The sequence below is a fragment of the Alligator mississippiensis genome, chromosome 2 (genome assembly GCF_030867095.1).
Source record: "Alligator mississippiensis isolate rAllMis1 chromosome 2, rAllMis1, whole genome shotgun sequence".
NCBI lineage: Eukaryota > Metazoa > Chordata > Crocodylia > Alligatoridae > Alligator > Alligator mississippiensis.
The window spans coordinates 230279467-230307419 of record NC_081825.1 but is presented as its reverse complement, the minus strand read 5'-3'; the positions used below and the strand labels follow the sequence as shown (position 1 = coordinate 230307419).

The 27953-nt window shown below is 40.1% G+C and overlaps 1 protein-coding gene and 1 long non-coding RNA gene across 16 annotated transcripts in view; one reads left to right on the top strand and one right to left on the bottom strand.

The window, feature by feature from the left end:
• Positions 1–27953, bottom strand: part of GPHN (gephyrin) — a 631726-nt gene that overhangs the window by 162582 nt on the left and 441191 nt on the right. For all 15 annotated transcript variants that reach the window (XM_059722870.1, XM_059722873.1, XM_059722869.1 and 12 more), the window contains one exon: positions 22637–22771. In XM_059722870.1, coding sequence (XP_059578853.1) covers positions 22637–22771 — 135 coding nt within the window. The remainder of the gene's footprint in view (positions 1–22636; positions 22772–27953) is intronic.
• Positions 559–7882, top strand: LOC109280499 (uncharacterized). Its single transcript, XR_002086843.2, has 2 exons — positions 559–808; positions 7563–7882. It is a non-coding gene; the product is annotated as an uncharacterized LOC109280499 (long non-coding RNA).

Genomic DNA, 27953 nt, shown 5'->3' with positions numbered 1-27953 from the left:
CTGTGTGTTTCTTTACAACGTCCCAATTCCATTTTGAATGTGTAGCCCTTTGTAAGAAACACATTAGGGGCTTTGGCACATGTGTCTCCACCTTGTACATATCTTCCATTATGTTGTTGCTATAAATGTATAATTAAATAACAGAAATTCTGGGCCAAATTGCAGAAGTGGGGCTAAAAGCAGAAGGCCCCAAAAGCCTGTTTCTGAGTGAATGCAATGTGAACCTTTGCAGGCAATTAGCTTGGTCAGCAAAGAAAAGAAAGCAATTAACATGCCCAGATGAATCAGATCAGATTAAACAGAGCACAAGGCCTTACATTAGATAATCCAAATTTACAACTATATCACAGTTTATACATGTTAATAGAAATAATAGATGTAACCAAATGTATTAAATGTAGTTTTAATAGATGTATTTGTATTAGGTGTCCTAGATAGGTTGCAAAAAAAACAGAGCAGCCTTGCCAATGACAACCATAAATAATTTAATGAAAATAAACTTGTGGCACTTAATATTCCACCTTGGTGAAGGAAGGTGATAAGGAACCGGTCCTTCCAGAAGTGTAACATTCACAAGAACATAAATCTACATCCACAAGAAAACTGGTTTAATCCAGTTCCAAAAGCTTCAGCAAAACAAAGAAATTTGAATACATCTCATCAAAGTGTGGATAAATGTATACGATTAATGACTGTGCATCTCTGGTTGTAAACCTGGGGAGTTTGGGGAATAATGGACCTGTGTTGTTGGGGGAACTGAACAACAAACAAGAGCTCGGAGATCCCAGGGTCCAGCCTACACCCAAACGTGAGTATGCTTTTGTGTTTACATCGTCTGGTCTGAATACTACTTGAACTTGTTAGCTTTCCAATAAAGTGATTCTTTTGAGAAGAGGCAGGCATGCTCAATCTTTATTCCAGGGCCCTGTCTGACAAAGTGAGCTCCTTTTGTCTCAATTTGGATATAGAGAGCATCTTCATTTTTTACTTCTCTATTGGTCTGATATTTCATATGATAGTAGCACAGATCTAGCAACAGAAAGCCGTTAAAAAGAATAGTCCTCTGTTTGGATACAAACACTTGAGACAAGAAGCTGGCTTTAATCAAAGAGAAATGGGTTGTCAGAGTAAAGTTTGCCTTGACAATTACGTCACTTACCAGTAATCTGTCTTTACATATTGTGGGCTAATCAAGGAATCAATTGTTGAAGGGATAAGAACATTATAAATTGGCAGGAGCTGAGGTATTTGATCCTGTAAGACAGGAGTTTTCAACCTTTTTGGTCAGGGTACCCCTGGCAGCTGGTTGAGAGGCAGGGAGTCCCCCAGCGGCCAATCAATGAGTTGGGGGGCAGGGGACAGCAGCCAGTTGATGAGAGGTGGGGCGGGGTGGGGGGTGGGGGCGGTTCCTGGCACAGCACGTGGCAGCAAACCCGGAAGTGCCAGAGGCTTCTCTTTGCCACTACTGCATACCCCCTGGGGCCTTCCAAAGTACCCCCAGGGGTATGTGTACCCCCGGTTGAAAAGCCCTGCTGTAAGGCATTTCAGAAGCTCAAGTTGAGGGAGAGCTGCTCAATGAGACAAAAGGAAACCATGCCTTCCTAAATACAGACAGACCCATGGGGGCATGAGCTAGACTGAAGAGCATTGCATTTGGTGGATTTGTTGTTTTCTAATGGCCTATAATCCAGCAGTTCCCAAACATGGGGTCTCACGGAAGTGGGGTCACAACAAATAGAATAGTGGAATCGTAAATTCCATGAAGCTGCTAATTCCATCAAGGCTGTAATTCTCTGTGTGCCTGCAATTACTGGGAGGCGCAGCTTTATTGTGCCTCAGCTGCTCTGCTGAACTGTTCCTGTTCCTGCAGTTACCTTGTGATAAGTGAAAGCTGAACCAAAGCAATTTAGTGGTCTTAGACTCAGGGATAAACAATCTTTGTGTAGCTCTCATGATGGTGTAAGAGCAGAAAAATGAAAAGTACTGCAGATCAGGTTATTAATTATGTACATGCGGACACTTATGGTTGTAGGGTTGGATATTTGACAGATCAAATAAAATTTGGTCAATTCACCTGTCAAATATTGGTAAAAAATTGTAAACAACTACCAATAGGTCCAAATAGTAAACAGAAAAAAGACAACTTTTCCATCAAGTAATATGTCAACAACAATTTAAAAAATCATATTTCTGTCAAGAAAATTATAAAAAATGTAATTTTTTTGTAAAATTGTCAATATTTGACCACTCTATTGACCAGCTTGCCAACCCTACATGGTTGTTCTAGTAAGTCCTCACTCCCATTGATGGAGGTCATGGGACATATGCCTGAATTACCAGGGGATGGAGATGTACCATATGTCACCTGCTCCAGAGAAACTGTCCACAGACTCTCACTTGCCCTGTGGGGAGATGAAAACCAGGGCAGATTTCTTCTAAATGAGACAGGGTTGAATTGCTTCAGTTTCACTTGCACTTAATACAGAGTAACTAGAGACACATAAACAATTCATGTGCTCACAGTTAAAAGGGGAAAGAGACTTACCATATATCAACTACTCCTTGGTAATGTGAGCATTTTTACATGTTTAATGAACTTTAGTTAAAGCACCCCTGCCACCATTTTGAAGCACGGGGACATTGACTACACATGATGCTGAGGCTACTGGAGAGTGCTAATTAGCACACTCCAGCAGACTCGATTAACTGAGTTTACTCTGATGTGTTCTAATTTGAATGTGGTGGAGCAGGTGTTGGGCATGCGTATAGGTGCATGCGTGTCTATAGGTCTCTGCTCCCATTCTGTAGTAAGTAAAAGATAAGCTGTGTTTTGTTTAGGGGTTACCTGTCCAGATTTTAATTTACCACAGAGTAAGAGCATGCACAGGTCACTAGGGTAGAGCAGCTGTTAACTGTAGGTACACAAACAGCAGTACGTGTACAGGATTATATAAAATTATTGCACTGTAGGTGATAGGGCTGTGCGAAATTTCGCCAGGTGTTTCATTTCAAAGCTGTTTTGATGCATTTTGAGCTCAAAACAGCTAAATCAAAACAAAACAAAAGCCTTCAAAACAGCTTCAAAATGAAACAAGGGCACTTAAAATGTTTTGAAAGTTTTGAAATGTTTCGCGTTTCGAAGCTGGGCTTACTTGGCTTCGGCACCGGTCCCAGCCAGCAGCAGCAGCAGCTTCCTGTCATCTGGTGCAGATCTGAGGGCCATGCCCCCCAGGAGGATTCTGGCACAGCCCCTAGTTCTCCCACAGGTGTGGGCCCCTGGTTCTGTGCACTGGATGACAGCATGTTGTCGCTGCTGGCTGGGGCCAGCAGCAGCACCAGTCTTCCTGGTGTTCAGCACAGGCTGCACCCAGCGCCAGTCCCAGCTGGCAGCAGTAGTCTCCTGTCATGCGGCAGGCAGATTGAAGGGTTATGGGGCTGTGCCGGACTCCTCCTGCGGGTGTGGCCTCTGGCCTTTTTGGCACTGGGTGCGGGCTGTGCCCAGCGCTTGTCCCAGGTGGCAGCAGCAGCCTCCTGTGATCTGGCAGGGAGATTGGAGGCACACACCCCCATGCAGCCCCGCATCCCTCCTGGTGGTGCGGGCCCCCAGATCTGTCTGCAGGATCACAGGAGGCTGCAACTTCCGGCAAGTGACGGGACTTTTGCTTCTCAACACCTTGAGGTGCAGTTTCCCAGAAACCTCTGCACCTACCTCCTTGAAACTTGGAAGGCTTCACGCCCTCAGAAGGCTTCATGCCCTTCATCCCTGCAAGTTTCATCAAGAATCAGGCAAGAAATGACAAAGTTATAGGCAGTTTCGTGCTTCCCTATTATAACTTATGGGTGAAACGTCAAAACAGCAAAACAGTTTTGACCAAACGAAACGGAACAGTGCTTTTGAAATGAAACAAAACTCAAAACAAAACACTGTTTCATTGAAATGTTGAAATGGAAGTTGAAGTGGAACGGTGCTGTTTCGCACAGCCCTAGTAGGTGGGATTGAGGCTGGAAAAAAGATCAGAAACTGCTGCTATAACTCCTTGTGTGTTTTATCCTGTAAATAAAAAAGATGGTATGTTTAGAAACTCTGGGAAGTGCATATTTGCTCACATATGATCTGCTGCCTGAAGATTAGAATGCTGAGAAAGTGGTTGTTTTAAGCTCTGGGGGGAGTCTGAAACTGGACTCAGTTCTGGGTCTTAGGAGAGACTGCTAAATGGAGGGCAAGTCTAGAGACAAGGAGGCAGTACTTGGGCTGTTCATACCCCAAAAACTTAAAAATCTTGGGAGGTCAGGGGCTGGATCTCCTTATTGCAATTTGGTGAACACCACCACAAGGAGCATTTAGCCAGATTTTACCCAGATCAGTATGCAAAATGTGGGCAAACTCTTTCTTTTTCTGTGATATTGCTGGAGGACTGTATGATGTGGATACATTGAAGTGAGCAACTGTATTATATACAAAAGATTTCCTTATATTAACAGAGAATGAAAGTATGTTTCAAGAGTCAAAAAGCACCCTTAGCTAATATTTTAGTGTTGACTAAAATATTTTAGTCAACACTAAAATATCATATTTGAATAGTGCAAATTCAAAGGGAGAATGCAAATAGTTGATGATCCCACTGAATCATTTGCAATACATTGAGTGAACTAGCAATATCTTGTGATTTTGGTCAATTTGAAGTGTGTGTGTGCGTGTGTGCGTGCGTGTGTACATAAAAGACCAAACATATCACCCTGTATCAAATAGTATTTACCTATGGTCAGAGAAACAATAATTCACTGTACAAGACATCTCAGAGCTCAGAATAGCTTGTTTAGGTTCTGATGCTCCAATATTTCCTGGCTCAGTGAGGACATAATGAACAGTGCTGACCACAGAAGCAAGTTGTGGCTCCTGGACCTTACAGCTAGGGACAGAAGTTGCACATAAACTGGTATAAGGGGTCAGAAACTGGTTCAAATCTGTAACACAATAGAAGTTCAGTGCACATAAACCACTTTCAACATGGCTGAAACCAGTTTAAGATAAACGTAGATGGATGTGGTATCAGATTTACCTGATTTAGGTTAAATCAGTTTATTGAATTTCTGTCCCAGATCCCCTCCAGATTCAAGTTAACTCATAGTCTCCTAGCATCCCAGGATCCTTTGTACCTCCCCTGCAAATCCCCGCCTTCACAGGGTGGGCAAGTTAGCCTTGGCCCAAGGTGTGTGATTCAGCTGAGCAGGGAGGTGCACTCTAGAGTCCCCTGACTTCTGGCCTGGGCCACTTCAGGCATGTGGCTGCATTTCCAGAGTCAAAAGTTACTGTCAGCTCACTTGCTTATCAGCTCCATCTATGCAGTTTAGACTAACCTGTGAAGACTGAATTGATTCAGCCTTAGGCCTTTTGACTGTCTGTACTTAGCCTATGACACCAGTCCCTGGTAGAAGTCCAGCAACAGGAGACAAACTAAATTGCATCAAAGATGAAAGGTTCATGGGAAAAAATGCACTCCAACATGCTCCCACCCTACCCAGGCCCTGCTCTTAAAGCCTCCTGAGGCACAGGTGGCTTTGCCAGCTGTCTGCTATCAGTAAGTTTCTCTATGCAAATGAGATTCTCTGTTAGCTCTCTGGTCTTTTAAAAGTTTTTTTTATGACTCTCTGTGGACCAAGGAATTTAGCCTACAATGTGTATGCTACCACATGCCATTGAAGTGTTCAGTGACCCTTAATTAACCTGGAAAACCAGTTGTGATTTATAAATATTCTGGAATGGACATGGGATGAACTAAATGGTGAATTCCAGAAACCTGTTCAACAAACTTGTCCAGGAATTATTCTTTATTCAAAGGCCTGAGGTACATTAACAGATGATGTCACAAAGTTATGGTATGGCCATATCTAGACTGTAGGGTTTCTGTGCTTGGCAGTGGCATCCTTAAACAGGCTGCACTGTTCCACCCAGGCTACCTCCCACACCAGAGAGAGTGCAGTATCTGCAACAGGGTGTCAAAGATGGGCTAATTAGTGGTGCTGCTCTTGATATGGTTCAGAAGTGGTTACAATATTACAGTTTAGGAGATTATCTGTAGGGAACAGCGTAGTGTGCCTGTGGGCACTGATGGTAGGCACAGCAAATCTGCAGTTTAGATATGGGCTATGTGGCAAAGACACAAGAATAGCCTGAAGCATGTAACACGCTTCATATGCCCTTACAGAAGTGGTGAATTAGAAACTGGGTAAGGTGCAAGAAGTCAGAACTTCTGAGGAAGTGCATGAGGGAAAAGAATATGTATGCTGACTGTGCCAAAAAAGGAGACTTGAAGAGATTAGATTTATAAACCTAAGAGAAATAAATAAAACTTTGGTTAGAGTGTATCACATATACCTGTCATTTGTATTTTCCATGCCATATAGGGATTAAAAGTTTTCACTAAACCTGATGCTAGGAAGGATTACTGACAAGTAGTAATATCACCAAAATTCAGGGATCTGACAACCTTCATCATTTACTTTGGCTGTTATGTTCTGTAAAGTTCCTTTTTCACCTTCAAGCCTTCCTTAGGCTTATCAGACCATTCCTACAATGTACCTATATTACATGCTATAATTAAACCGCAAAATTGGAAATCTTTTCCAAATTTCCTACCCTTGCATTCATCCCACTGGTCTTTGTCAAATCCCCTTTTACCATTCTAAGCAATTTCTCTTTTCATTTTGATACACTGAACTGAGATTACTAAACCATAAATGGGAACAAGCAGGTATCACAGTTAAGGGATGTTTCTCTAACAAACAAACAGTGAGTGTCTCAGATACACTCAAGAAAATTAAGGAAAGATTTTCCCAGAAGGGAAAAAGAATTGAAAAAAAAATGTGTAAGAAAATAGTCTAGAAGATATTCCTAATAATTGTATTAAAGTTTTGAGTCATAACTATATCTGAAACAGAGAAACTCTTGAGAAAGCATACTTTTTAATGCCAGGTAAATGGTTCAGAAACAACTAAATAACATCTTCCCACCACTTAAATTTGAAAAAAGGCAGATTCATGTGCAAAAATGTGACTCCAACCTGTTCAAGTAACTTTTCAAGAATGTCTAATCTGAGGGGGTAATTTTCATTTTGCCAATTCAAAAATTAATTAAATAGACAAGCAAAATGTAAGTTGTATATATTTGATTTAACTATAACAACCCAGCATTATAACAAAAAAGAAAGAAGTTCAGATGTTAAGGGATATTTTTTCAGTGTTATAAACATAGATCTTTAGCACTTTAATTGTATTGATATTAATCAGCTAAATATATCATTATACCTGTATTTACCTTGACATTTTTGGAAACATATTCATATAAACCCATAGCTGACAAAGGCATCAGGGCTGTGTCATGGTTTGTTTGGTCTTGGTCAATCTTGTAGGCACACAATGCAGAGGAATTTAAATGCTATTTTCTTACAAAATGCCTTCAAGGGACAGTCATACAAAACTGTTAGATTGACAACTAGTGTTCAAAATAAGACAATTCCCTGTAGCTCTGCAGTTCATTTTCCATTTTCTTGTCATCTACACAGAACTACAGAAGAGAACAAGCTTTGGATCGATATTCTATTTAACAGAAAGTGGCAAAACTAAATAAGAATGTCCTTAAATGCAGTCAAAGCACTTCAAGCAGATAATGTCAAATACTCACGGCTGGCCTGGAATACAAGGAGCTGGAGCAATGCAATCCAAATCTTAAGTGAATGAACAAAATGGTGGGCTTTTGTCATAAGGATGGAAGAAAACCTGATAGGGACTGGAGGACTAAGAAAATACCTGTCTAAAAGGTGTATTTAATTGAATGAAAAAATGTATTCAGAAATTAAACAGCTAACCTTAAATTCATTGCTAACATTCTACACAATCAATCTAGTAGCCCTTTCCAACACCTCAGGTTTCTGATTAATGAATGGCAGTGCTTACTGGTCATTTTGATTTTATAATATAAATGAGTTCTGGTATATCATGGACTGCAACACAGTTCCCAGAGTTAATCTGAAAGGCATTTTCTAAGAGTATTTAGAACCTTGTTGAAACCCCCAAATTTCCTTTCGGGTGTCCCAGATGCTCCACAAAGAAGACATAGATGTCTAGACATACATTTGGGGTACAGAGTATATATGGGTAAGATTCAGCATTTATTTTTAAGGAAATAAGTGACTATTATAGCCTTGGGAGTTTATGAATGTCATCTATATTATCCTGTTCTATAATAAAGTAGATGAGTCACTTAACTATAAATGGTTAGATTTGATTTTGGGACAATGTGAGACTTGCCAAAAATCAAGCTGAGTTAGACCTTGCAATGGACATTAAAAATAAAGTGTAAGAGGACCTTTAGTCATCTAACCAAAAAGAGAACAAGGAAAGAAGTGAAGTCAGTCTAAGTAAGGTCCAGAAACAGAATGAATATTTTTAGTTATGTTTTCAAGAAAGACGTTAAGGATAATGAGCAAAGGCAGGATGGCTAATGGCAATCTTTGATAACTTTTTTTTTTTTTTAAGACAACAAAAATTCAGATGAGAATTAGTGAAAGAATTGTAAATGGGCAAGGAAATCACTAAAGGAGAGATAACAGGGGACTGCGCCAGAAAGGGAGTTTTTGGATTAAAGGTAGATAATGGATTTCCACAAGGATTGATCCTGGAACTGATTTTATAAAATATTTCCATTAATGACCCTGGTACAAAAAACTGAAGTGTGCTAATTAAATTTGCTGAAAAGACAAAGGTATGAGGCATTGTTAATAAATAAGACTACTGAAGTATCATGCAGGAGGCACTAAATGACCCTGAGTATTGGATCTATATAAATTGAGAGATGTAGTAGTACAAAGTCATGCCCTTAGGGATTAACAATAATTTACACTACATGCTGGGAGCTCATCAGTTGGAAAAGTTGCAGAAGGAAAAAACCTTGTTGTAGTAGTCAGTCCAAGGATGATTATGAGTCACAAACATGATGGCTTAAAAAAGTAAACATAATGTCTCGGCAAATATCAAGAACAGTAGTCCCAGTATAGATAGAGAAGTAATAATGCCACTGTGCTAGATACTCAAGAGATCCTTTGTCCTGTGTCAGGTAGATTCTATCTGCTAAGATACTAGCCTGGTCTTCTATGATCAAAAGTTTCTGTAATGCAACCTATTATAGCTCAACATACAGAAGCAAGATGAATTTGTTTTGAAAACATAAAGTTCATAAAGAAATAAAAATAAATCAATACTAAATGAAGATAATTATGTTCTAAGTTCTCCTTAGGACCCACACATTGAGAGTGCCTGCAGGTTCACGAATGTCTGTATCTCATCATTGCATGACAATGGATTTTAAGGCTTTTGTAGAAACACTTCTAAAATATGAGAACTTGGGTGTTGCTAAGATAAGAAAGAATAGAAAAATGTCACCAGTGTAAAACAAAAATGCAATGTTGGTACAAATTAGCCAGCAAGATGTTCTTTTTAACTCTGACTATTATCCACGAAGAACCAGGCTCAAGAAATGTATACAATTTAGCTGCAGCAAGGTGGAAGTCTCTCCAAGGCTAAAGGTTCTCTGTGTCCACAGGGCATTCAGTTACCCTCTCCAGGTGCCTTTACTTTATTCACTTACACTGTGGTCTGCATATTGTTAAATTTTTTACTTGAGCTATGAATGGTGGTTTTTGGACGGTGCTTTTTTATGGGCAAATTAGTAATTTTCTTTAGTATTTGTTCTCTGCTGTCATTCTACAACACCCATCCTGCCATAGAAATATTAAAGATACTAGCACTAATAACTTCCCCCTACAAGGAAGCAAGGTGGCAATATATTTGTAAAATTCAGCCACAGCACGCCTTAACAGGTTTCTCCTTTCCCTCTATAGCAGTGATACTGAACCAGGATACTATGGCACTCTGGGATGCTGCAACATGCTTTTAAGGGTGCTGCAGGGTGTGTGCATTCTCCTGGAAGTGGCTTGATGTGACCTGTCACTTTCTTGCACTGGGGTCTTGTGACGCTGCTCACAGTAGGGAGAAGCTAGCTGACCATGGAGCAGTCCGGGGAGGACATGTTGCGTAGAGAATGAGTTGCAGTTACTTGCAAGCAGTGTAGGGAGAAGCGGGAGCCCCAGAGTGAGTAGGAGGCAGGCACAGAGGCTCAGGGCTACAGTGTAGGGCTGGGAGCAGGTGTGGAGCCAGTGCTTGGGGCTGCATCCTCACTGGGGTGCTGGACAGCTCCCATAATCTATTCTCTGCCTCTTCCCTCAGGCCAAGTGTGCACCCATTGCCTCCAGCTTCCCAAGCAGTCTCTAGGTGCCAGCTCCTGCATCCAATCTGCAGGAAAAGAGGCTTTGCTTGGGGCCTTGCAGTGAGTGTCTCTGTTCCTGAATTGTTAGTGTGAGACTGCTGGTGCCAAACAGAAGGTAGCAACTGCTCTGTTGGTAAAGAAAGGAAGTTACAGTACCTCACAAATGTGCTGCAAATCATGGTTCCCACCATGTAGTCCAGTGATTCTCAACCCGGGGGGTGGGGCACTCTGGAGTGCCACCAGATCTTTTGAAAGGTACCATGAGATGTTAGGAGGTAAGTAGAAAAACTAAGCAGATAAGCAAAGGCTCACACTTGTCCCTGGCTGGACATTCCTTTTCACCACACCCCTCTGAAAGGAAGTAAAGACTGTAATCTATTGGTTCAATATCCTTATCAATGATCTGGAAGATGGTATAGAGTGCACTCACAGCAAGTTTGCAAATGACACCAAGCTGGGGGGAATAGTAGATATGCTGGATTCAGAGAGACCTAGAAAAATTGGAGGATTAGGCCAAAAGAAATCTCATGAGGTTCAATGACAAGTACAAATTGTTTTCATTTTCTTAATTTAAAAAATATCTAAAAGATTTTTTAAAAGAGATCTAATTTAAGGTAAAGGGATTTCAGAAAAAAAGAAGCCCATTCATAAGCACATCACTACTTATTTTGTATAACATTCTGAAATGCGCGGGGAGGCACTAAATTCGGAATTATGGTGGAGTGCTTTGAGTTTTAACAGGTTGAAACTCACTGCTCTACATAAAATCTTTTAGAAAAAACTATATCATATTACTATTCTTATTCATTACTTGTTTTATGGCAGTGCCAAGGAACCCCCTAGCAAAGAACAGAAGCCTATTGTGCTAATCTATAGGACCAACAGACAGGATGCAACGGTCTGGCAAAACGAACATGTAAAGTGGCAGTGGAGTGAAAGATGAAGTAATAAAATGTAGTTCATCAGAAAAATGGCAGTCTCAGCTTGCCAACTGTCTAACTCATGTAATTAGAAAAGGATTAAGGCAAAGGGGAAACTAAAATAGGAGAGGAGAAGTCTACTGCAAGTGGATCAATAATTATTTTCTGTGTTGTACTTTTCACATTCCCATGTAGTAAGTAATATCCTGCAAAGGAAGTTTTACATGATTTTGCCATTTGAAATATTTTGAAAGAGACTGACAAGAGCACCCTACAATGGAGTGAGGTCTAGTTAGTAACATCATCTAATCTCATGAGGGGACAAGTCAATTGCTACATTCCACACTTTAGCTGTATGGACCAATCAAGTGCTTCTGAAATGCATCCTCTGGCTCACGTGGCAATGCTGGTCTTTGTGGCAGCTTTGCCTTTGTGTGAGGCTATCAAACTCTTGTGAAAAAGAGATAAAAACAGAACACATCTCACATCTGGCAAGTGTTCAAAAGTGTTGTGCAGTTTGTTGTTGTAATCCTGGGATAAAATGGAGTTTGGAGAGAAGTGAAGGGAACACGTTATCCCTGTGAAACTTTGTACTTAATTTTCAGGTGAAATTTGGTAAAAGATCAAATACTGTGTTCTTAGAAAGTAAAAAATGAAGATAGAGCAATAATACTTCTTGCATTATATCATATGATTAAGGTCTTCCAGTTATGAGAACACATCTTAGTTCTAAACATCCTTTTGCTCTTCACCAGGCATTCTAATACCACAGTACACAAACTTTACCCCATGAAATGACCCTGATGTGTGGAGGTTGAAGAGAAAGAGAAAACCTGAAGTCCTGGGGAGTTTCCAGAGATCTGTCCTTGTTACAGGTCAGAGATTTAAACAAACACTTGTAGCAAGGCCAAGAGGAAGAAAGCAGTATTTCCATAGACTTTTTTTGATTCCATTTCTTCAACACATTGAAGGAAGAAAACATTGAATAAAGAATAATGGAAGAGAAGATAAACAATAATTCAATTCCTTACTCAGACCCTTGCAAAGGAATTTTCAAAAAAAAGATTTGGGTTTGGGAGTTGCAGACTAGAACCAGGAAAATTTACAAGTCATTACTGAGGCCACCTAGTTTATTGCAAGATGTCCTAACCTCTGGCAAAAACTTGTAAAACCTTGAAGCATGGGATTCTACTCTCATGAAGTTAGCCATCTGGAACTGAATCAGTATTTCACAGTTTCTCCATTTCTGTGGGTGCGTATATACATGCATTTAGTCTGGGATCAGTTTACTCGTGAGTAAATGCTCCTGGGCAGGCATCTACATGTGCAGGGAAGCAGGAGCAGATTTGCTGCTAATGGTAGCAAATTGCTCCTGTTCCCAGGGGCCCTGCAATGGGCCTCTGCCACCAGCAGGGTGCTAGCTCAGGGGCTGGCAGGGAGAACCAGGCCAGGAACTGGCCAGGGTTGGACATTAAACCCTGTCCCCGGAGGCTGCTTGCTGCTGGGACAGGGATGGTGCGTATCCCCCTGCCCTGTCAACAGGGAGCTCCTGGTCTCAGCTCCCTGATCAGGGGCAGGGGACTTAGAAAGAGCTGCAGGGGTGGGGTAGGTCCCAGCCCCTTGCCCCAATGCATGGCTGGGGCAGCTAGCACTGGCAGATGGTGGGTGGGGCTGGGACCTACCTCAGCCCCATGCCTAGATTACCCAGTTGGGGCATGAGGCTGGGACATGTACCTGACCAGCATAGTTCCCAGCCCCTGCTCCATGATTACAGAGTGGAGGCTGGGAAACTTGTTCCCCGCACAGCTCCATGAGCATGGAGTTGGGTGGGGTACAGGCTGGGGAGCTCAGCTCTGAGAGTCCCTGCCCGGGCTCTGATGGCAAAGCCCACCCTAGCAGCAGGCTGGTCCCAGGGGCAGGGAGCAATCTCCTGCCCCCTGGATGCTGGCTGACTGGGAGAAGATTTGCTCCCAGTCAGGTGCCTACATGAGCATAACTGTGCCATTACTAATCAAAAGTAAATTTGCTACTTGCATTTGCAGGTATCAAATTTACTTGCGATTAGCAAAGTTTATTGCACAGTAAGCATGTGCACGTGTACACGCACAAGCTTACTGTGTAGCGAACTACGCTATTGTGCAGTAAAGCATCTTGTGTAGATGTGCCCTGTATGTACCAATAATGCGATCAAGGGAGTAGATTAGAATAGAACTGAAAGTCATATTGGAGGCCATCAAACCCATTTCCATTTATTTGTAGGCAACTCTTTTTCCAAAAGGACCCACAGGAGTATTCACCCTAGCCCCTACTCAATACCATAGCCACAAAGCACCTGATAAAAAACTTCACAGCATGCCATAAGAAAGAAGCAAAAGAGAGATGGGCACCAATCCCTTGGCATTCACATTATAGCAGATAGGGCCTGGAAAGAAATAAAGCATGATTTCTTCCAGGGCCCCAGTTAAGAGCCTCTTTAAAATAGATCTCTGCTGTCTAGTTGTTACTTTGAACAAGTTATGGGAATTCTGGATAAGGGATTCTCAGACCTGGGCAAAACCACTGAAACTTGAGCAAAGACTTGTAATTTTTATCTCAAAGAGGATAAATTAACCCTAGCTTTAAAGGATCTCTATGTAATTGCCTTAATTTAAAAAAAAGTGGCGGGAAGGCTTGTCTTTTGTATTCTAATTTCTGTCTTCTTAGACTGCTTTTTGTGCATCCTTTCACAGCATCTGATGAAGTGAGCTTGGGCTCACAATAGCATGTGTTCTCTCTGTATACATCTTATTTAGTCAGTCTATAAAGGTGCATATCTACCCTGCTTTCTGAAAATAAGAAGTTATCAAAATAAGGATTTCCCTGGGGGGGCGGAGGGGGAGGAGTCAGCTGACAAGTGTTGCTCATGTGGCACTTCAGTTCCCTTGTGGATCTAGGCCTATGAAACAGCTATACTCTACTATACCGCTTTTACACAATGGAGTTGCACTGACATTAAACAATTTATAAGCAGAGAAAGAGGTCTATAAGGTGCAACTCATTAAAATAATTAAATAAATTATTAAGTAAATAATTAATTCTCATTAAATAATTTGTAATGGAGTAGAAAACTGGGCTTTATCAGAAGCTCTCCTAAAGTATCTTTAGGTATTTACTGAAGAAATGTAATGAGCAACTCTGTTTTGGTTTCCCCAGCTCTGACTGCACACACTTTGTCTTCAGATATTTCATTTTATTAGCTTTAAAGTGTAAGAGTATTTCAACAGCAACTGTCAAATGCAGAGTCCAGCAAGTTAAAATCGAAATGGCTACTTTTCAGTTCTGATCTTGATGCACTATACTAGTCATATAAACATAATCATATATACTCGTTCATATAATCTACAAACCAGCGTGGGATTTTCTTTTCATAGCTTAAAATATTGCTTGGGAGCTCCTTAGAAGAACAGTATCTTCTTCAATTAACCAAAATCAAGACCTATTATAATTAGGGGCTTCTAAAAACAGCTAACATGAAAGTTAAAAATCTACTTAGAAGGAAAAACTATAGCAAGTTGGCCAGGACTAGAACAAATGAAGAAAAAGTGCCAGTATTTTGAAATGAGAAGATTTACCTATACAAAGGCAAACAGCTTTTGGCAGCCAGGAAAAAAAAAGAGAGAGAGAAAAAGGGAAACACTTAAAAATATAAAAGCAAACTCTTCTTTTAGCTCTTCTGAAAACTACTTCTCTTCACCTGGCTGGGTTCCCTGGCAATTTCTGTAAAGAAGGCAGACAGCTGATGATAATTCTCTGCTTAGTGAAAGGGTTTTCTCACCCTGCCTGTAAACCCCTTAGGGGGTCTGTACAAATTGTCAGGAACATACAGTGCTGAAATATGTCAGTATTCTTCTCTTTTGTGAAAGGGGAACTGAGAGCTTTTTTACTTGCAGACACCTGATTTCAGGATTTTCCAGGTCCGGTGAACTGGAGAAGAGGCATAGTTTTTCTATTTAAATCAGTCTGAATGACACAGAAAGCAAATGCCTTTTTTTTTTTATAAATGTTTTAAAAAAAGAAGTAAAACTAAACACAAGCAAATAAATGCTCCTTAATAAAATTCAGCATTCAATATAAACCCCGTGATGTAAACTTTTATTGTAGTTCCTTAAAGACTCACCAATGGGCCTATTTTGGTCATGAATGTATAAAAAAAGATTGCGGTGTTCAAAAAAACTTGTCTTACAGGGAGAACACAAAGCTTCTATTTCTAATTCAGTATTTTTAGTACATTCTGCTTTTACTATTTAAGGATTTAACAAAAAACGACAAAACATCCAGTTTTTCTTTTTTCTCTCTCAGCTATAGACTTTTGCTTTTGAAATTCTGGGAAATAATGTGTCTGTTCTATTAATAGCCTCTCTTCTTAACTGTGAAGTAAAATAATGGTGAGGTATGTTAGGACTCAAAAACTCAATGACTTCCTAGGGCATCACACCCTAATAATGATTTAAAAATAGGTAAGTTATAGGAACCTGATCCAGTAAAGGTTGTAGGTACCTATAAATTAGATGTTACACCATCTAAATATTTTAGTACCTGCCTCCAGAGTTAAGTGACCAAGGCACCCTATGGTGTACTTGGAAATAGATAAGTGCCTCAGAATGGTGATCCAAAAAGCAGTATACTGACCAGAAAGCCACTTAGAGCCAGGAAACGGGAAATCCTACGCACAAGGTGTATTTGAACTCTTATCCTCCTGAGGAGTTTAAGCATCTGAAATGAAGGTTCCAAAGCAGATGACTCTGAGCAGTTGGGATTAAGAGTCTGCAACCCATTCCTGAGTAGGCACCTACAACTCTTCAATGAAAGAAATGTACAGGACTCTTTTCTTTTACAATACTGAAGTAGTGGTTGTGCCTTCTGTATACAAGTGTCATGGTTAGAAAACTTGCCCAGAAAATGGAAGGCCTGATATTTAGACCCTCCTTAGCTGGGGTGCGTTCAAACCCACATCGTGGACTTTTTTGAGAATGTCCTACCCATCCAAAATATAGGCTATTATGTGTAAGGATATTCTCCACCCCTGCACTGAAGCTGGGCTACCCAAGCTGTGCATCCAAGAATGGAAGATTCAAAGAGTTGGAGGATGCATTTACACATGCACTTAACTGCACAGTAGACTAATTTGCTGCAGTGTAAAGTGTCACACTCCACACATGCGATGCTTTTAGACTGCAGCAAACTAATTTTTGCTGCTGTGAGATAGTACTGTTGGGGACAGCACTACCTTATGGCAGAGAAAATAACTGCATCTAAATGCACGTGTAAGCACTGATTTTGGTATAAATTGCACCGTCAGCCCAGGCAGCAGGGGGCAAGATCCCTGCCTGCCTCCTAGGCACATGGCTCCGCTCTTTCGGCACTCTTGTCTTCCTGCTACCCAACACTGTGACCTGGAGCCCGGGCCGAAGCCCCAAGCCTGATGCTCTGTCCTGGCTTAAGCTGCTGTGGTCCTGGGTGCATGTGTAGACGCTGTGCATGGAAGTTATTGACCAGCAGCACGAATTGCGCCAGAGTTTCTCTCACCACTCTAATTGAACATGTAGATGCACCCAGAAAAAGTAAGCGAGAGAACCTTATTATGTAGTCTACTTATTAGACTACTCAGCTAGGAGAGGGAGGCTGGAAGAAAAGTCCTCTTCATTTCTGTCCCTGATAGGAACACTCTCAGCACCCCTTTCCATTGAACTAGGGCTTATTTGTTCTTCCTGAGTTATGTGGTGGAAAAATTTAGAGGAAATAAAACATGTAATTTGTCACAGGAACATAGGAATTGATATACTGGATCCAACTAGCAACCCATTTAGTTCTGTATCCTATCTCTGGCAGTAGTTAGTACCAGGTATTTCATAGGAACACATTAGCAACCCTGCAGTAAGCAATTATGGGAAAATGAGAATTTCTTTCTAACCCTTGACCTGATGAAAGAGGGTTTACATGCAACAGGGGACTGAACCTTGGGAAACATATCCTAGTGCACCTCTTTTGGCCTTGCAAGCTATAATTGTATGTCACATGCTTCTAAGAATATATCCTACCTGCAACTGCATATAGGACCTTCTGCCTCAGGCCGAGGAGCAGACAGAGATCTTAAGACTGCTGAATGAAAAATCTGAGAGGCCAGTACTTTCAGGGACAAGGAGTTTGGGAGTAAGGAGGGGAAACAGGAAGAAACCTCAGCTGAGAGGGCTGTAAATCCCAGAAACAAGATATACAAGAACTGTGAAACCATGGACATAGGAATCTTGGGAGAAGTAAGCCTGTTTGTATTGCTTTGTGTTATTTGGAATCATGTCTATACAAAATGCATAAACCATGAAGGACGTTATACACTCTTAAATCCAATTACTGTCTTGATCAACACTTTTACCAATTGGTGAGATTTTCTAATAAGCAATCTGACCTTTTTTAAGTTGAAAATGAAATTACCTAAACAGAGAGATTCCCCTCAACCCAATTCTTTATTGATAAAAACTCTATTCTAGTCTGCTAATGCCTTCAGTTAACAAGATTGTGGCACAGAGAAACCAAAACACTCAACTGAAAGCATAAAATCAAAATTGGCTTTAGTTTAAAAGTATTTATATATTTTTATTTATTTAATTAGTATCTCATTTCACACAGTGGTAACTTCACTAGATAGTTGTTTCTCATTACACTTAGTAAAAGTATAAGTTTCTATCACTACTGTAAATGGACAACTAATGTGAACTCATTACCCTAGATCAGCATAGGAATTTGATTTAGTAGTCTATACATATAGAAAAGGGTAGACAACAAGAAAGTGGATTAAAGAAAATAGATGATTCTACTAAAGTAACTTGTAAATATTGTCAAGAATGAAGTAGTAAGAGAGAAAAATTGTGCCCAGCTCAAATAATATAGAAAACTAGTTTCTTATGAAATCTGCTCTACTGAAATACAAGAGCAGGACACTGATAGTTTTGAAAATATCACAAATGAAATATATTTGCTGCCACTAATTTCACTGAAATGTATTCATGTTTATAATTTAAATTCTTGGCCATGATTTTCTTGCAGGTCTTCAATATCTGCTTTATTTGACTTGGATATACAAAAAGGAAAAAAAACCTTAAATATTGGTTATACTATTAAAAAAGTAAGAGGTAAAGACTTGAACTTGAAAAGATACAGTTTTCTTTTATGGTCATATCATCACCTTCGTTGTATCACAAAACAAGGAATTGAGTGGAATGACTTAAACATTTAGCCCGAATATATTCTTTCAGATTTATTTTAATTTGCATGGCTACTATTGGATCCTGCAAGTAAAGAAACAACTGCAAAACTTAAAAGCAACATCAACATCAATGCAAGATAATGGTCCAAAAAATTACTCAGTAATGACTGTATGCAGCCTTTTAGGGAAAATATAGTGGTTCTAATGTTGTTGTTCCATTGTCTGAAAGGAATATTATGTTTAAGCTGGTAAATATGCCATTCAAAAACACAGAGAAAAGTATGATAATGAGGTCTTTGAATTTATTTGGCTAAGAAGAATGACATGGAAGTCTGCAAAAACTGCTCAGATATTATTCTAAACAGCAGACTTTGGGTATTAAGCGCATTACTTAAAATACATTGAAAAAATAGAAATATTTAATGTAGTTCTAAAGCACATTGCACAATTGAAAAAAATCTACAACTATCATCCATTTTATGGTGGTTAAGTGAAAATAGAGGATTGTTATCTTGGTTTCCCATCAGTAAAACTCTTAAATTGTCTCTTCTTCTATAACCAGCTACTATAAATATTGATATTTGCATGGAACTCAAGAAAGACGATGCAGCATGCAGTCTACACAATAAGAAATGCTCTCTATAGATATGTATGTAAAAAATTACAAAATCAATTGAAAGAGGATTTGGAGGGACTTAGTTGATTACAGATTCATGACACCATGTCAACAGTCTCCATGGAAATCTGGCCTGAATGCCAACAAAAAATAGGAACAACTCGGGGACAAAACTGAAGAATGGTTTAGGACTGCAACGGAACTTTTGAAGACCAATTCCAAAGAGCCAGGTTGAGTTTACTATTTTATATTTAGTACCAGCTTCAAGGCAATTTTTCTGAAAGTTGAGAGAAATTGCTAAAAATGTAGAAAAATAATATTTTTACAAAAAAAAGGTTGATTTTAAATGTGCCTGTCTATATTTTATAGGTTCATATATGATCCAAACAATTACATGCTTACATAATAAGCTTCAGGAGACATTAACTCTTCCTTACCTTACTACCCAACCAGGACTGAGTAACCATGCCATTTAATTCACACTTACCCTTTGTAACCTGCCTCCTGTTAGTTTACATTCATTCAACAAATTTCTATTGCTAAATTTGATTTAAACTGATGGTCCTATAATTTTTCCTAAAACAGTAGATTCAGTAATAAAAGCACAGAGAGTTACTGGGCATATCTACATGAGATGCTACATTGCCATAGTGACGAGCTATGGTGATGTACCTAGTTGTAGTGCCACTACTGCGTGGTAGCAACAAACTCATTGCTACTGCGCAGTACGGTTGGAAATGATCTGTGCAGCACTGGGACTGCACGGCACCAGAAGTTACTGCGCAGTCATTTAGTACTTGCTGAAGTAATAACTGTGCAGTGGGGAACATGTGTAGGCGTGCTCACTGAGACTGTGGCACATTTTAAAGAAAAATGCAATAATTTTGAACTGCATAAATATATCTACTGTCTTAATTCCAAATACTTTTTTACTACCAAACTACAATTCCAGTCTCATGTTACAATTATAAATCAAGCAAATTGTGAGATTTTTTTGCTAAGACTAATATGATAAAATCCCTATGTGTTTATGATTCTTTATATTCTAAAGAGAGTTTCTAAAACAGGGCTATAAAAAAATAAAAATGTTAAATATCTGAATCTAATAAATCAACTGCATCCAAAATTAGACTTCCTCTTTGACTCTATTACCTTACATTAACTCTAGTGCAATATGCATTCATGAAGCTCTTTTAAAAATTCAGGTTTCAAGAGGAAAATACTGAAATAGAAACATGATGCCTAGAAACATACATAATCCCTGAGGATGATACACATTCAAATGCTATTTCTTGTGAATTTAGCAGCTGTATGAAGAACAAGAGTTTTCTAGCAAGTATTAAAACAAGCCACAAGCTTTGTGAGGGGTATAAAACTTCAAGCTTCCAGGCATAATTTAACCTCTAATTTAAGGCAATTAAGAAGAATTTCCCAGAGGGTAAGTCATTCCCTAGATGCTTGCTGATGGGTTTTCTTGAACCTTCTCCTGAAGCAACTTGGACTGGCCAATATTGGAGACATACTGTCAGAAAAGCTGGGCAACTAGCCTGATTCCAGCATGGCAACTTGTGTGTTCTCAAAAGTGCTCACTCCTCAATCTTGTCTTGAAAATGCACTTGATTTTATGGTAAGAAGTGACCAACATGATATAAATTGACTGGACAAAGTTGTGGTCTGTTTTGGGGGGATTCATTCTAAACAACTTCCCATGGAAAAACCTGTTTCATCACCTACTTCACATTTTTCTGCAGTTTCCTTGTATAATCTTGTATCTCATGAAGACAGTCCCATAGTGAGGTTTCAATTCTGTTTCAGAACTGACATAATATGCGCCTTTGCTTTGCGGTATTTTGCTTTAGCTACTTAGACTTCATTTGAAGCCTTTTGTTAGTGTGCCTATAGCATAAACAGTGCCTATTGTTTATGCTTCTTATTGGCCACAAGTGCTTTTCTTAGGATATTCTTAGTTCTTGGGGCTTGTGGCTCCTGAAAAAAGTATGTCCATTGTTTCCCTCTCTTTTTTTGTAGTCCACTTCTGTCCTGTGTATTGTCTTTTAGTATCTTTTAAGGCTTTATTTAAATTAAATCATTAGATAAACGATAATCTTTTTAGGAAATAAAATGAAAGAAAATACTTAAACCAGGGCTGCCCAACTTCAAAGTGGCTGGGGGTGACATTAACAGGGGCTGCACTGGTATGAGCCACAGTCCCTCACACTGCACACCCCATGGACGCTCCCCTGTCATCACGCAACTGTGAACCCCGTGCACTGTGTGCCTCGCACCCCTTTGTTATATTGCATATTGGCAGTCCCCCAACACCACTACACTGCATGTCAGCCTACTGCACTATGTGCCTGTGACTCCCGATCTTCAAGCTCTGTCCCTCCAACCTCTCACTGAACTGTATGACCCAGGCTCACCCTTGGCTTCCCACACTCCTTACTTAAACAAAGGAGAAAGTTCAATGAATATCTTTTAAAGAAAAGGAGTTGTACAGTGAAACCCATCGTATGTTGCCCATCAGAATCATTTCCTTTCTATTATAGTCAAGGTGTGTAGTTCATAAAACTGTCAGAAATTCTAAATTCAGGCAGTTCTACAGGTGGCTGCAGGTCAATCCGATTTGCTGATAGAAAAGAAATGAGATGGCAAGAAAATTGAACTGCCAGATATGTGCAATCTTCTTAGCAAGCAGAATAATCTCAAAGAACGTTATTGTTTGCCATTTGCTACAAATCTATTAACATGTTGGTATCAAGAGCTTTAACATGAACATCTCTAATTGAACACAGATGGAGATCTCTTCTGCAGAAAGCGATCATAATCATTACTAGCCTTGCAACTAGTCCATTCACTTAGCTTCCAATTCACTGTATTTAAAGCATGATACGAAAAGCACATTAATGGGGTTCAATCAATTAATCAATTAAATCGGTATAGAATGACCTACAAAAACTGAATAATAATCCCACAAGGTTGGCATTAAAACTTTCTTTCTAGTCAATTTAGAGTTGTTTCCAAATAACAGGCAGCAAGTATCCAAGTTAGAACAAAACAAGTTGGCTTGAAAGTGTTTCAAATCCATCAATATTTTATTGAGGCAGAGAGCTGCCCCAGCCCAGGCTAGAAATGTGCACTCACCATTTTGGTGAAGAAACACTACTTGTTTAATCCTGTTAATCTAAGTTTATCTAGACTCTTTGGGGATGGATAAAAATTTTTCAAAAGATTAACATTCTTATACTCATGCTAAGTATCATAATATAAAACAGCAGATACGTACTTTTAGATACACAATATGCTTCGCTATGGGCAGAGAGGAGCAGCAATTTTATATATTACCTTTGGTAACCTGTTGCTGGACCCGCACTGTGATTTGTATAATGATTTATGTAGGAATGCACTACACTATTTTTCGGTCTCTGTAATTCTGAAATACATAATCTTGCATGCGAGCCAACCTTCACCAGAGGAAGGGAAATATTAATCAGAAAGATAAATATATGAGCTTAGAGCTGGCAAAGCACTGTACTTACTTTTGGTGTTGGGCAGGATGCAGTGGAGAGACGAGAGGTGGCCTGGGCACGAGGAGATTCTGAAGGGGTAGTGCTAAGGGAGGCTGTGTCTCGCGGAAGCACCTGAACACCACGAGAAATGATGGAATCTGGAATCTGAATAGGAGCAGAGATGCAGTTAACAGTCCAATTAAAAATTATTTAAAAACCTTACACCTCATTCTAAAACTTTTCAGATCTAAAACTGCCCCATTCCTTGGTTCGCAATCTACATCACAATTCTTTGTTCTGGTAGCAGTAGTGTTGTCTTCTTTTATTTTCAATAATAATCCACTGACAAGAATAAGGTCATATGCCAGTTGCACACACACAGAATATTCCACAATGGATCTTGAAAAATCTATGACTGCACTCAGACATGCTATAATATGCAATAACTAAAAGGTCATAGGTGTGACATCTGGAAATGTCAAGGAACTGACAATAAAATATGGAGTTTTCTGTCTTTGGATCTGAAGTAAAAAAACCAACTAACAGGTTAGTAGTAGCCAGACTACTCACATGTGATGGTTCTTTCATTGCCTGTCTAGAAGGAGTTAGGCTAACCATTGATTTCCTGTTAGTAACATGATCAGAATTATCAACTGCTGTATTAGTAGTAATTGATCTCCCTGATTATCTAAGAGGAGAGGCCAAAGACTGAATGAGTATATATTTTTTGTTTTATGTGGTCAAGGTTTTATTTTTTCTAAAAAAACCCTTTAAACTATATTTGATGTTGGTGAAAGAAGTTGACACCTCTCAGACCTGAAATCTTGTATTTATCCAGGAAGCAGACAGAGTATGATCAGTAGCATATGAACTATCTGTACCAACCCTGAATTCTAATTTGGAGGGGAAAGAGAAAATACTTTTCTTTCTGTATATCAGATTAGATCTTGGTCTTTCATTTTTATACTTCAGTTTAAGAACTAGGTTCTCAGGTGATGTAAATCAGCATAACTGCAGTGAAATAAAAAGAGTTGTACCAATTTACATTTCCTGGTGAGCTGGCCTTAGTATTAAATTACATGCTTAAGGCAGTGCAAGTAAATCTCATTTCAATTTTTCTTCTCTTTTGTTCAACTTTATCTCCAATACCAAGGAAGAGAGATAAGGGGATGAATCTAAAAAGCAGATTGTCTTGCTTCTAAAATATTAAATTATAGAAAATTTGTGACCCCAAGTGACATTTGGATCCAACCAACCAGAGATACAAATTTGTTTATTATATATAATTAGACTGCTACCTCAAATTATTCATTCAGTATTCCACCGCTGCAGAGGACAACATAGTGTAAAGTTGACCATGGAAAAAACAATTTTGACATTTTTGAGCTTAATGACATCTCAAATTCTCTTCTCAATGAGACATTAAGGGCACATCTACATGAGACACTTAACTACTCAGTAGTGTAGTTTACTGCAAAGTCAGCATGTGTGTCTACACGTGCACATACTTACTATGCAGTAAACCTCACTAATCATAAGTAAATCCGCTATCTGCAAATGTCAGATAGTAATGGCACAATTGCGCTCATGTAGACGACTGACCGGGAGAAAATCTGCTCCCAGTCAGCCATTCACCAGGGTGTGGGAGATTGCTCCCTGCCCCAAGGAGCTGCCTGCTGCTGGGGCAGGCTTTGTAACTGGAACCCAGGTGGGGACTATGTCTGTCTGCCCTGGTAGCAGGGAGCTCCATGCCCCCCATTTTGAGGTTGTGATCAAGGAGCGGGGGCTGGGTGATCCTTATCTTCCAGTGCCAGCCCTGTGGTCGCGGAGCTCCCAACTGCTGGGGGCTAGGGAACCTGTTCCCCACCCAGCTCTGCTAGTGTGGAACTGGGCAGGGAAGAGGCTGGGGAGCTTGCTCTCTGCTCAGCTTCACAAGTGTACAGGTGGGTGAGGAGCAAGGCAGCTTGTTCCCCACCCAGTTCCACACTTGTTGAGCTGAGCAGGGAACAGGCTTCCCAGCCTCCGCCCCAAGTGCGGGGTGGGGGTGGGGGCTGGGAGCTGTCCTAGTCAGGTCAGGTCCCATACCCATGCCCTGATCAGGTGATCAAGGCATGGGGCTTGAAAAGAACTGCTGGGATTGGGTAGTAGGTCCCAGCCCCCTGCCCTGATCTGCCAGTGGGGCAGCTAGCAGCAAGCTAGTTGCTAGCTGCCTCACCGGTGCACTGGGGCAGGAGGCTAGGACATGCCCCTCCCCTACAGCTCTTTCTAAGTCCCCTGCCCCTGATTGGGGGGCCAGGGCCAGGAGCTCCCTGTTGCTGGGGTAGGGGGACATTTTCCCCATCCCAGCAGCAGGCAGCCCCCAGGGGCCTGGTGCTACCTGCTAACCCTTGGGCTAGCACCTAGGGGAGCCTAGACCTCCCCCTGGTGGGGGCAGAAGCCTATTTCAGGGCCTCGGGAAGTGGGAGTAATTTGCTGCCATTAGCAGCAAATCTGTTCCTACTTCCCTGCATATGTAGATGCCTGCCTGGGACTGTTTACTCCTGAGTAAACTGATCCCAGATCAAATGCATGTGTAGATGCAACCTAACAGTTCTGTTTCTAATTTCCAGAAGTAAATGTATCACTACTTAGAGAACTAAAACTATTATTACTCATAGAGCCACATTAACAATATTTTGTGGTTAACAGGTTGAGATGAAGCCTGGGTGAGTAGCCAAATTCCCTATCCTCAGTTGTTAGGAAGGCAGAAATTCAAGGCAAGCTGAAGACACCTAGGGAATACCCCCTTTGTACAGGTCTTGCCATAGAGGATGCACAGGTTGGGAGAGTTGTAGGGGCAGATTAGGGAAGACCCAGAAGAAGAATGGATGTGCATTGGGGCAGGAAGATATACTTGATATGGTATGCTTATTTCCCTAGTGATTTTACACATGAATTAGCGTACTGGGATCACTTCAACAAGGTGGAAGTTAGGGTAGCCTTGATGCCTGGTCCAGAAACCAAAACAACTCTGGCAACATCTTAATGTTAATTGCCTCATCTTATTTTCTGTGTTGGCACCTATACCAGGAAATTAATTAATTTAACTCTAGGTGTCTGAAAATATGAAGCTTCCCTCCCTCCACTGACTGATGGAAAGTAGAAAGTTCCCTCTTCCACCCTATCCTCCTGACCATTGAAGGGATCCTCTTTGCTGTAGAAAGTGCAAGAGGATCTCTTTAAATCTGCTCCTTTGGAGGGATCCTCTTTGCTATAGAAAGTGCAAGGGGATCTCTTTAAATCTGCCCCTTCTCTCCAACCCTGACATGGAATTTTTCTTTCACTTTGCAATTCCACCAATATTCATGATTCTGCAATTTTTAAATATTTCTCTGCTGTTCTGCTACCATCCTGGATAGTATGTACATGGTTGTGTTTAAACTGAGGATCCCCACCTCTTTTGTATCAAGAGGGTTAAATGGAAATGATTCTGACCAATTTAACTGCTGTATACAGAATTCTGAATCAGTGAAACTGACTGCTAGTTAGCCATGGTTCATCTGAGTCTGGAAGGCCCACCAGGTTAGCATAGTTAAGGCACAACATCTTCTGCAGTCAGCAGCACAGAAGACAGTAATGTGACTAGCATCATGCCTGGCCACCTGCCAGCATGTTTCCTCAGCGTAACTGATTGGGTACTGATTTACAGCTGGGTTGTTCCTTTGGCACAAGTCTAGACTGAGGCTTGAATTTGCATCTGGAGTTGCATGGAGAAGCCTTAACCACTCTGCCACTCTGCCTCTGAAACTGCCTGTAACTTTGTTACTTTCATCCTATTGCCAGTTGGGAAAGCTATGAGCAATGAAAAAAACCCTGAAGTCCCAAAGAACTAGAAACCTAATTATAATAACAATAAAACACCTTCTGCAGACATTGAGGTCTGAAATCCCATACATCAGGGAAAGTACTCTTATTGCCTGGAACAGGTAATAACTTTGAGTTAGGGTAAGAGCCTGTGGGGCCTGGACCTACCTTTCATCATCCTAATAACCTCTTTTAAGACCTTCTCATATCAGTAATAAGTTTAGTGGAAACAGATTTGTTTTAATTTGAAAATCACAGACTATCACTAAAATGCAAACAGTGAATGCAGCAATGTGGACAGTGTCAAATTTTGCCACTAAGAGTTACAGGTAAGTCACCGCCTTAAAGCAGTACGATTTTAATATGTCAAACACATGGGATCAGACTATAAGCAACAATGCTCTAGTCTACTGAGAAAAAATACGGACACATGGGGAACAAACTTTAACATAATGCAATTACTGGGTAGAAGATTGAAATGTGGTGTAAGTAAAGAACTGTATGACTCAAGGGAATAAGAATATTAATTTAATTAAGATGGATGCAAAAACATATTAAATAGACTACACTGAAGTGACTGAAATACAAAATAAAACTCTTCCCATGTTTTCCAGGTTGATATTTAAGAATTTATTGATGGAGTCATATTCTGGCATCATGAAAATTTCCTGTGCAGGTTATTTCCTGTGCCCACGATGTTTTCGTACACTAGAGACATGTTCTGTGCATATGAAAAATAGCTTTCAAAGCCAGATGACTTATTTCCTTAGTCATAATTGCATAGTGATAGCAAAGCCTTAAAAAAGATTTTTTTTTTCTAAATTAAAAATAAAACCCTAGAAATTAACTATCAGAAGAACAGAAGCTGAATAAGTTAAAACTAGGAAACATAAAAATCCTATAAACTAATTAGAAACAAGAGGTTCTAAGCTCTGTCAACAGGTTTAAACACCAGAAACCAGTTAGGGTTAGGAGTCACACACTTTTTTAGGACTTTGTTCAGAGTGCCACACAGGATGAAATCTTTTGCCTGATAAAGACTTAAAGGATTGCCAAAGTTCTAAATTTTGTCGGAAGACAAGTCTGAAAATTATTTCACTTCTAATAATAATTCTTTCACTTTTCATCACACAATGCTGATGAGAAACAATGAGGTGTACTCTCATTAAATATACTTCATGATTTTTGTTTTGAAAATGTTCTTTTACAGTGATGTAGGTTGTAGCTGTGTTGGTCTAAGGACATAGGCAGACAAGGTTCCTTGGGTGAATTTGATATCTTTTATTAGACCAACCTAAATGGTTGGAGAATAGTTATTAAGCAAGCTTTCGAGTTCAAAAGCCCTTCGTCAGGCTAAGGAAGTTTCAGCAGTTGGTGTGTGCTTTACTTTTCATTCTATCCAGGAAGAGCACACACCAACTGCTGAAACTTCCTTAGCCTGACGAAGGGTTTTTGAACTCGAAAGCTTGCTTAATAACTATTCTCCAACTATTTGGGTTGGTCT